This window comes from Galeopterus variegatus, unplaced genomic scaffold (assembly GCF_000696425.1).
Source record: "Galeopterus variegatus unplaced genomic scaffold, G_variegatus-3.0.2 Scaffold216, whole genome shotgun sequence".
In the NCBI taxonomy this organism is placed as follows: Eukaryota; Metazoa; Chordata; class Mammalia; order Dermoptera; family Cynocephalidae; genus Galeopterus; species Galeopterus variegatus.
In genome coordinates, this window is record NW_007726327.1 from 339,392 (window position 1) to 350,236 (window position 10,845).

General features: G+C 43.7%; 1 protein-coding gene across 1 annotated transcript in view; it reads left to right on the forward strand.

Annotated features, from left to right (window-relative positions):
* Window positions 1-7,948, forward strand: part of LOC103585116 (centrosomal protein of 85 kDa-like) — a 20,062-nt gene extending 12,114 nt beyond the window's left edge. Inside the window, exons 4-5 of the mRNA XM_008565994.1 lie at window positions 5,461-6,146; window positions 7,895-7,948. Coding sequence (XP_008564216.1) covers window positions 5,461-6,146; window positions 7,895-7,948 — 740 coding nt within the window. The remainder of the gene's footprint in view (window positions 1-5,460; window positions 6,147-7,894) is intronic.
* The last annotated feature ends 2,897 nt before the right edge of the window (window positions 7,949-10,845 follow it).

Genomic DNA, 10,845 nt, shown 5'->3' on the forward strand with positions numbered 1-10,845 from the left:
CGGGCAGCCCTATCTAGGATCTGATCCCGCGGCGGGAGTGCTGTTGCGCTCCCAGCACCGCACTCTCCCGAGTGCGCCATGGGCTCGGCCCTAGCATTTTTCATAATAGCCCAAAAGTGGAAACAACCCAAATGTCCACAACTGATGAGCAGATTAGTAAAATGTGGTATATATATGCAGTACAGTAGAATTTTTTTTTTTTTTTTTTTTTTTAAAGATGACCAGTAAGGGGATCCCAACCGTTGACTTGGTGTTGTCAGCACTATGTTCACCCAGTAAGCCAACCTGCCGTCCCTATATGGGATCCGAACCCATGGCCTTGGTGTTATCAGCATCACACTTTCCTGAGTAAGCCATGGGTCGGCCCCATACAGTAGAATATTATTCAGAAAGAAGAAAAAAATAGAAGTAATGGTACATGCTACCAAATGGATGAAGCTTAGAAACATTATACTAAGTAAAAAAAGCCACACACAGAAGGCCACATATTGCATGATTCCATTTACATGAAATGTCCAGAGTAAGCAAATCTACAGAGACAGAACATAAATTAGTCGTTTCCTAGGGCTGGGGAATTTGAGAGAAATGGAGTGTGACTGCCACAGGATAAGAGATTTCTTTTTGGAGTGATAAAACTATTCTAAAATTGATGTAGTGGTGGTTACACAACTCTAAATATACTGAAAACCATTGAATTGTACACTTCAAGTGGGTGAATTGTATAGTATGTGAATTTTATCTCAATAAAATTGTTTTTAAAAGAAGAACAGAGGGGCCGAGCGCGTGGCGCACTCGGGAGAGTGCAGCGCTGGGAGCGCAGCAGCGCTCCCGCCGCAGGTTCGGATCCTATATAGGGATGACCGGTGTGCTCACAGCACTCACTGGCTGAGTGCAGTGCAGCTGGTCTCAAAAAGGACAAAAAAAAAAAAGAACAGAGGCTGGCCTTTATTCTTGGTTAGAACACAGTGATATAACACCTAGGTCAAGGGTTCAGATCCCCATACAGGCCAGCAACCAAAAAAAAATTTTTTTTTAAGGAATAGAAATGTTTAGAAAAAATAAGAGGAATGAAAAGGGGAAAAAAACCCAAAAAACCCACATCTGCTATCACTGACTCCTAGATACCTAGCATTAATTTTAATAGTTTGACTGCTGTGTGTATATGGAAACTATGGTCAGTAAATATGAGGGTAAAAAGTTCATGGTAAAATAGAATTAAAAGATAATATAAATCTTTACACGAACTTTTTTTTTTTTTTTTTTTTTAAAGATGACTGGTAAGAGGATCTTAACCCTTGACTTGGTGTTGTCAGCACCACGCTCTCCCAAGTGAGCCATGGGCAGGCCCACTTTCCATGAACTGTTTGAAGTACCCTTGTGTTGAGAATTGAATCATAGATTTTGAGGTAGACTGGACTTTTTTTTTTTTTTTTTTTTTTTTTTTTTTTNGGGAGCGCCGCCACGCTCCCAAGCGGCGCACTGTAGCAGTGCGCCACCGGGCCAGCCCGTAGACTGGACTTTAAAAGTCACTTAATCAAGCTTCTTTTTGCTGGTGAATAACAAAAATTCCCCAAGGGATTAATTAAGTAACTTGTATGACGTCACACAGCTGGTTACCAAATTCTGGTTTCCTAACTGTGTAGTATGCTTTCCATCACTTGTGTAATCAAAAATGTTACTGTCAATTTAATTTTGACTTGTTAAGGTTTTGCCTACATGTACAGTCATGGGACCTTTTCATTTTGACTAAATAATAGGTATTTTTTAAATCAAACAATGGTCTGTATTTTCCGCCTATTGAATTGACTGGCTGTATTTAATTCAGTCAGATTGTTTGTTACACAGATTGAGTGTGTGACTGTGTGTTTTTTTATTCCTTTGGGGAAATAATGTACATACTTCTATTCAGTGCATTCTTTTTAAGTTGTGATAGCCTTAAAATAGAGTGGCCAAAGCCATTGGTCTAGAAGTTTTTTTAAAGGAACCAAAGTGTCTTTTTCTGCCATGTTTGTTGCATACCATAATCTTTATCCTAATCTTAAGTCTTGCCCATTTTGTTCATGAATCTAAGTTGGAGCCTAGTTGACAAGAACCCTTGTGACTAATATAAAATGTAGTTCATTGTTGCATCTTTAAATTGAATAAGGCTGGCTTTTGATTCCACCCTTCAGTGGGCATTTTACCTTGGAAGATTCTCAAGGAAGAGGGTAGAGGTGGAGCTCAGAATGCTTTCAGCTCTTTGCTAAAGACTGAAATAGTTGCTGGCCTAATTCAAACTACTGTACCATACTTAATAAACCAGTACAGGATGTAGACCGATGTGGTCGAGATTTAGCATAGCAATAGCTAAATCTACCCTTATAATGAAAGGAGGGTTGCTAGAAAGAAATTTGTTTTTTGGAAGGAGCAAGAGAGTGTGGTTCGGGATAGGAAAGATTTAGAACTATATCCTTAAAATGGCAAAAATCCAGTGATTTGGGGATCTGTAGATCTCTCTAAATAAAAATCACATATCCCGTACACTAAATTTTGAATGCCTTTGAAAATTGTAGAATATAGTGGTCCTTTTGAAAATGAGTGTTGCAGTTTTGCTTCAAAGTATTCTAAAATACAAACCAGACTTAAGGTGTAACTTGAGATTTTTTCCTTCAGAATCATGCCATTTCCTTGATATAAACAGATAAACCCAATAGACAAATGAGAAATACTGACAAAAACTCACTTTAATTTTCTAGTTTCATGGTCATCTGTCACTCACAGATGGACTATGAACACTAGAAAATTAGAAAAACCACATTCTCCTGGGTCAGTTGGTGCTTTTCTTCTTGGCTTTGGTTTTGGCATTATTTTGGGGGTTATGGGCTCGGAACTGAATTTAGTGAATCTTGAAAGAGTATGGGGCTGTAGATGGAGAATGGAAGAAGCTATTACAAAGTTCAGCATGGTAGTCCCTCGTATGCCACAACCTCACTGTCTTCTGCTCCATAATTAACTATGGGAGTAGGGACCTTGGTGAGAGCTGATATTGTGGTGTTATTATGGAGGATTTCAAGTAGATTTCTTACTAGTATTGGAAGTTTCCATCATCACCAGTCTGCCTTAACCTTAATGACTTGCCCTGTATGTAAGACGTGGAACGTCAAAACAACTCTGTCCTTTAACTAAGAATTTTTCTTCTTTCTTGGTCCAGAGAAGCTGATGCATGTTATCAGAAATTATTCAGGTTTTTGTTTTTTTGGTATGGCCTTTTATATATTTCCAAGTCATCTAAGTGTAGGAAATTAGATACTCTGCATATATTATAAGAGATAATTTGGCTTATCCATTTTTTTCCTTTCAAATATTTATTTTTTCCTCCTGTGTAACTGAAACATTGTACCCTTTGACAAACATCTCTGCATCCCCTCCCCCACTGCCCAGCTTCTGGTAACTGCCATCTGGTAACTCTGCTTCTATGTGTTTGATTTTTTAAGCTTCCACATATAAATAAGAACGTGTGATATTGTTCTCTCTGCGCCTGGCTTGTTTTACTCAACATAATTGTCCTTCAGGTTCATCCATGTTGTTGCAAGTGACATAATTTCCTTCTTTTTTGAGGTTGAATAGTATTCCATTATGTGTATATGACACATTTTCTTTATCCATAGGTTGATGGACACTTAGGTTGATGACATAACTTGGCTATTGTGAATAATGCTACAAATAACATGGGAACGTAGATATCTCTTCTGCACACTGATTTCAACTCTTTGGGATATATAACCAGCGTGGGATTGCTAGATCATATGGGAACTCTCTTTTTTTTTTGGCAGCTGGCCAGTACAGGGATCTGAACTCTTGACCTTGGTGTTTGTTATAATACTATGCTTTAACTGACTGAGCTAACTGGCCAGCCCTATTTTTAGTTTTTTGAGAACCTCCATACTGTTTTCCATAATAGCAGTATTAATTTACATTCTCACCACCTTATACTAGGGTTTTCTTTTCTCCACATCCTTGCCAACCTTTATCTTCCATCTTTTTGATAATAGCCATTCTGACAGGTGTGAGGTGGCTTGCCCGTGTTTTAAAGAGGTGCTTCATGAGAAGATGATAGCTGATCTATACTCATATAATTCTGGGAAAGGTTATAGTATCTGTCCTCATTAACTGAATGTTCTCTGTGTTGGTTGGTGGAGGAAAAAGAGAAACAAATTGGTAGTCCCTCTTCTTTATGGTAGATGTGCTTGGTTTGGAAAAGAATACTGAACGTAAGAGTTGAAAAGGGAAGAAATTGGTATTCCTTGTCTCCTTATTTGGTTTTCTGCCTGCTGAAGGTAACAGGTATATTACCTCACATTTCTGTCTTATTGTTTGCTTGCAGCCAACTGCACTGGCATATTACCTCTGTGACCTGTAGTCCTCCACAGAGTACCACTTGAAAGTTGGAAAGAGGTAGAAATGTGAACCTTTTTCAGCAGGGCTAATCAGAGGGTTGTCTCCCAAGACAAGGAAGGAGCCAAAGGAAATATGAATCCAGTCTGAAGGAAAAGTTAAAAATCACATTTGGGGGCTGGTCAGTTAGCTCAGTTTGGTTAGAGCACAGTATTATTACATCAAGGTCAAGTGTTCAGATCACCGTACCACCTAGCTGCCAAAATAAAATCATAGTTGGGTACACACAAGGGGGCAAATGAAAGGCAAAATATAAAATATAGGATTTCAGTGTGTACCCACTCGAGAGTGCTCACTGTCCTAGTGTGAAACCTGAGAGTTACTAAGAATAACTTCACATATCCAGGCAGTCAGGTCTGGGGTGTGGGAGAGAGAACAGAATCCTGACTCAAATGCTATACTCCCCGCCCTGGATACTGAGCAGGACTGTATAGTTCACTTTATTCTTCAGATAGTTTAGATTCATTGCTCAACATCACGGGGGAGCTTCTGGAGGACGCAGAAGATTCTGGCAACCTGTTGAAATGATATTTTTATTAGATTGGATTCTAGCTTAGAGTTGCTCAGCTTCCAGAAGAGTAAGGACCTAATCCATATCCCTTAAGTAAGTGATTTTTTTTTTTTTTTTTAAGTTTAGTTTTTAGCTTTGTTGACTGGCAAGATTTTGGGGGGGGGCGCGGCTGTCCAGTACGGAGATTCAAACCCTCAACCTTGGTGTTATAACACCGTGCTCTAACCAACTGAGTTAACCAGACCGCCCCGAAGAGTTTTTATTCAAGTACAAAGGACAGAATGTAAGTTAAAAGTTGAAGCTATTGTTGCCTTTTGTTGGTTTACCTTGTGAATGGCTTTTGAGATCCTGGAACACACATCTCCCGGTTAGGTTTCCATGTCTTTCTGCCTGATACTTTTGATGATAGTGCTCTCTCTGGTCTCAGGACAGGCAGAGAACATCTGGCATAGCGGTCAAACTCAAGAAAGCTTGCTCCTTCTATTTTGACTTATGGAAGACTATTCTCTCCGCAGATTTTTGCAGCTCAAGTGGCAGCCCTTCTTTCCAGCCCATCAAAAGCCACGTAACCATTCCAACAGCCCATGTGATGCCTTCTACTTTAGGGACCTCTCCTGCCAAGCCAAATTCTATACCTGCTGGACCTTCTTCATCCAAACTCCCTTTGTCAGTGTTGGCTGAAAGTGTGGGGATGACAAGAAATGGAGACCTCAGTGCGATGAAACGTTCTCCAGGCCTGTCTAGAGATCTTATGTATCTCTGTGGTACTACTGGAGAAAATGGAATTGAGCAGTCCTGGTTTCCAGCAGTAGGCCATGAAAGAGAGGAAGAAATGAGGAAGTTTGATATTCCTAATATGGAATGTACCCTGAATCATTCGGCAATGATGGAGACTCTTTATTCAGATCCCCACTATCGAGTCCACTTCCACAATCCAAGAACTGACACAAACAAGGAGTTGTACAAAGTGTTGCCTGAGGCCAAGAAGGCACCAGGCAGTGGGGCAGTATTTGAGCGGAATGGACCACACCCTAGCAGTTTCCCTTTGGGACTCCAGCCTGCTCCTGGTCTTTCCAAGCCTCTACCCTCTCAGGTGTGGCAGCCGAGTCCTGACCCTTGGCATCCCCATGAGCAATCTTGTGAACTCAGCACTTGTCGGCAGCAGCTGGAATTAATCCGTTTACAGATGGAGCAAATGCAGGTAGAGCCCCTTCTTTCCTCGGATTTTGCAGGTTCTGTGAGGTTCTTAGAACTGTATGGCTTTTGTCCTGTAAGTTTTATATACACACACACGTATGTATACGTGTATATATGTATGTATGTATGGGTTTGTTTTTTGGGGTTTTGGGGGGATTTTTTTGGTGACTGGCCAGTGTGGGGATCTGAGCCCTTGACATTGGTGTTATAACACTGTACTCTAACCAAGTGAGATAAGTTTTGACTTTAAAGAAAAAACATTTGTAGGGCCGGCCGTGGCTCACTTGGGAGAGTGTGGTACTGATAACACCAAGGCCGCGGGTTCGGATCCCATATAGGGATGGCCGGTTGGCTCACTGGGTGAGCGTGGTGCTGACAACACCAAGTCAAGGGTTAAGATCCCCTTACCGGTCATCTTTTAAAAAATAAAAAGAATGGGTGCCATGTAAAGATACTGGTGTGCCATGCAAGTTCTCATCAGGGGCACCGCTGACAGAGGAGGCTATCAGCAGACAGCTGATGAGATGGTCAGTTTGTCCTGTGAATGTAGGTCAGCCTCTTTCCTCTCTCACCCCAGTGCTTCTTCAGCAGGTGCCCTTCACTAAGGCTTCCATGGTGTGATGTTAATTCTAGGTGCCAACTTGACTGGATTAAGGATTATCTAGAGAACTGGTAAAGGATTATTTCTGGGTGTGTCTGTGTGGGTGTTTCTGGGGGAGACTGGTGTGAGTCAGGGGACAGAGAGGGGAAGGACTGCAGTCCATGTGGGAGGGCACCATCCAGCCAGCTGGGGGAGCAGACAGAGCAAAGAGAGATAGGTCCTCTCTGTCTGGGAGCTGGGAAACATTCTCGCTCTCCTGCCCTTGGACATCATAGCTCCAGACCCTGCAGCTTTTGGACTCCAGGACTTACACCAGTGGCTCTTCAGTTTCCCAGGCCTTCAGCCTCACACTGAGAGCTACACCACTGGCTTCCCTGGTTCGGAGGCTTTTGGACTTGGACTGAGCCATGCTGCTGGCATCCCAAGGTCTCCATCTTGCAGATGACCTGTTGTGGGACTTCTCAGCCTCCATAATCATGTGAGCCAATTCCCCTAATAAATCCCTCCCCGCCTTATATATCTGTGAAGGTACTTCAAAAAGTTCATAGAAAGATTCATATTACATTTTAATTCTATTTTTCCATGAACTTTTTGAAGTGCCCTCAAATATCTATATCCTATTAGTTCTGTCTCTCTGGAGAACCCTAATACATATGGATATTATCACCATTGAGTTCTTAAACTGCTAAATACTAGCCATGACCAACACCGAATTCCTGATGTTGCACCTTCCACGGGGGGATGGACCAGACAGCCACCTGGAGGCAGGAAGCTGGCAATTTGTTCTCTTATGAGTGAAGTTCTATTCCAGATACAGACTTGCTTTCCCTACTTGCACTGCTTCTGCCAGTACCACTGTTTGATGATTTTCAAAATGCCCTATTTGTTGTCATGGCAGCCCACACAACATCATCTCCAACCAAGGAACTCATGATAGCAAAACGCATGTGACAATGAGTTCATGCCCATAGAATTCACTAGTCTTACACTGTGCCCATCGTTCAGTTACAGCTGTGTGAGTGCATAACTGGGGAAAGCTCAGTTATGGCACCAATTGTAGGACAGAACCCTGCAAGGCTGGGGTGCTGTCCCAGAGGATGTGGTAGATGCCCTAAACCAATGGCCAACACATGGTGCCTTTTCTCCCACAGCTAGAAATACAGATCCTGTTCATTGACAGAGTATCCCTGGAGACTCTAGTTTAATTGCTCTGAGATGTAGCTTGGAGAGGAGATGTTGGAGATTAGGGAGGAGAAGGCAGGAAACAATCATTCATGTGCATGGAAGAGCAAAAAGGACTCGGGTGGAGGCGGGAATGGCCTCTCTATTTCACCATATCACCCTCTTACAGAATGTTTGTTTCCCCCTCCATAGCCTTGGGCTTGGTGGGTTTGGAGGTCCTTGTGCAAAAAGAGGGAACACTTTCCCCAGAAAACACAACCTTTCTTTGTTGCTGTTGTTACTGTTGCATGCATCAGTAATTCATTCCTTCTTACTGCTGAATAGTATTGCCCACGTGAGCCACGGTTTGTCCATTCACCTGCCAGTGGACATCTGGGCTGGGAAAACACATTCTGTTTCTCTACACTTGCACAACACAGGACCAGATGTGGGTGGGGTTTTCCCCACATACAAACTCTCTGAACAACAGCTGAGTGTCCTATGATTCGGTTCCAGTCTGACACTAGCCACCTGGATATAGTCCCACAAGACCACCCCCACTTCAGGTGCTAATCAAAAGTCTCAGGTTGTCGGGCTGGCCCGGTGGCGCACTGGAGAGTGCGCGCTTGGGAGCACGGTAGCACTCCCGCCGAGGGTTCGGATCCCGTGTGGAGACCGGTTCCCGCTCACTGGCTGAGCGCGGTGCGGGCACAACACTGAGGGTTGCGATCCCGTTGCCAGTCCCCGGTACGGGCGCGACACCGAGGGTTGCGATCCCATTACCGGTCAGTAAGAAAGACAAAAGGAAAAAAAAAAAGTCTCAGGTTGCCGGTACGGGCGCGACACCGAGGGTTGCGATCCCATTACCGGTCAGTAAAAAAGACAAAAGGAAAAAAAAAAAGTCTCAGGTTATGACCTGTGCTTCTGACCGACTGGCTATAAATCAGGGTTCCCACATACCCCCTTTCTGGGTTGGGTAGTTTGCTACGACGTCTCACAGAACTCAGGGAAGTACTTTACCTACATTTACCAGTTTATTGTAAAGGATACATACAGATGAACAGCCGGATGAAGAGGTGCGTGGGGCCAGGTATGGGAGGGGGTTGTGAGGAGCTTCCAGGTCCCCTCTGGGCACACACCCTCCCAACACTCCACGTGTTCAGCAACCTGAAAACTCATCAAATATCATTGTTCACAGCTTTTGCAGAGCTTGATCTCAGCCCCCTTTCTTGGAGATTGGTGGGTGGGGCTGACAGTTCCAACCCTCTAATCCCCTAATTACTTGGTCTTTCTGGTGACTGGCCCCATCCTGAGGCTTTCTAAGGGCCCCACCCTAAGTCGCCTCATTAGCATAAGCTCAGGTGTTATGAAAGGAGATCATTGTGAATAACAAAAGGCACTCCTAAGGAAAGCCCAAGGGTTTTATGGTTCTGTGACAGGAACCTGGGACAAAGACAAAATGTATTTCTTACTGTACCACAGGGTTGTTTCCAGTTTTTATATAAATGCTATGAGCATTTTTACACAAGTCTTTGTAAACATCTCTTTGTTTTCATCTCTCTTGGGTAAAGAGCTAAGAGTAGAATGGCTGGGTCACAGGGTGGGTGTATGTTAAGAAACTGCCCAGATGTTTTCCAAAGGGATTGCACCATTCTGTACTCCACCAGCAGTGTGTGAGTTTCCATTTGCTCTGAATCCTTACCATCATGTGGCTTGGTCAGTCTTCTTGATTTGAGCCAGTGGGTTCTTTTTTTTTCCCCCCGTTTTTTTTTTGTCATGATAAAATACACATAACAAAATTTACCATCTTAATCATTTTTTAAGAGTGAATACCACCTTGATTTCATTCAATTGGGAGTTGAGCCCTCCTACTGGCCAGTCTGGGCTTCTTGTGATGCTGAATCTACAGGCATCAAAGGGGTTCACTATGGGTCAGGTTGACTAATCCCAATTACTGAGGAAACTGACTGCTGCAACAGAACAGGGGTAGGAGGACTATTTCTGGACCAGAGGACTTGCTGGGGCACCTCATAGTTCTCCCACATCCAGTAACAATGGTCAGTGGGACACTGTGGTGACCTCATAAAGATAGTACTGCTGAGAACTTGCATCTTCCGGGAATGAAGATTTGCACCACCCCAAGAAGTAAGTCAAACCAGAGCAATGGGAACGCTGCCCAGAGGGTCAGGGAAGGAAGCCCAAGTAACAGCTTACGTCTGGTGACCAGCCACCATTGGCCTTTTCTTCTCTACTTTTTTCTTGTTACTTTAAGTGAAGAGCAGCACTGGTCACCAACGTTATTCTTTTGGTTTCTATTGGAATATGACTGAACTGACATCACCCCACTCCAATGCAATGGCTGATGGGACTTTGTGTTTCCCCTGGGTGGTGCCATGGGGTTTATTACTCCAAGCAAAGCACAGAAACTGTCTTTGCCCCTCCTGATTCACTCTGATTCACTCGCCATTCATCTCCCCCCTGCTTTGTGCTCCCAGGGGCTGACCTCTATAGACCACATCATCCAGCCTCTCTTATTCTCTGGCTTCCCATTGGACTTGGCCAATGGAGGCAGCAGCAGAAGATTGGAGGTCTGGAGGAAAGGTAGGTCAGGGGATTTATGTGATTTTGGCAGTAGCTGTATGACCCTGCAGTCCCTTTTGGACAGACCCTCTTCCATGGCCTTGACCCCCACTGGTTCTGACAGCACATCCCCTCTCCTTGCCCCTTGGTCTCCCTTCAGTGCTAGTGTCCAGGCACCTTGACGTCACTGTTGATTCCTTTAGCACTGCCAGCATCCCACTCATCAAGAGGCCATTTGATGGAGTTTGGATGTGTTATCCCCTCCAAAACTCATGTGGAAATTTGATCTCCAATGTGGCAGTGTTGGAAACTGATTGAGTCATGGGAGTGGATCCCTCATGAATGAATGAATGCTCTCCCT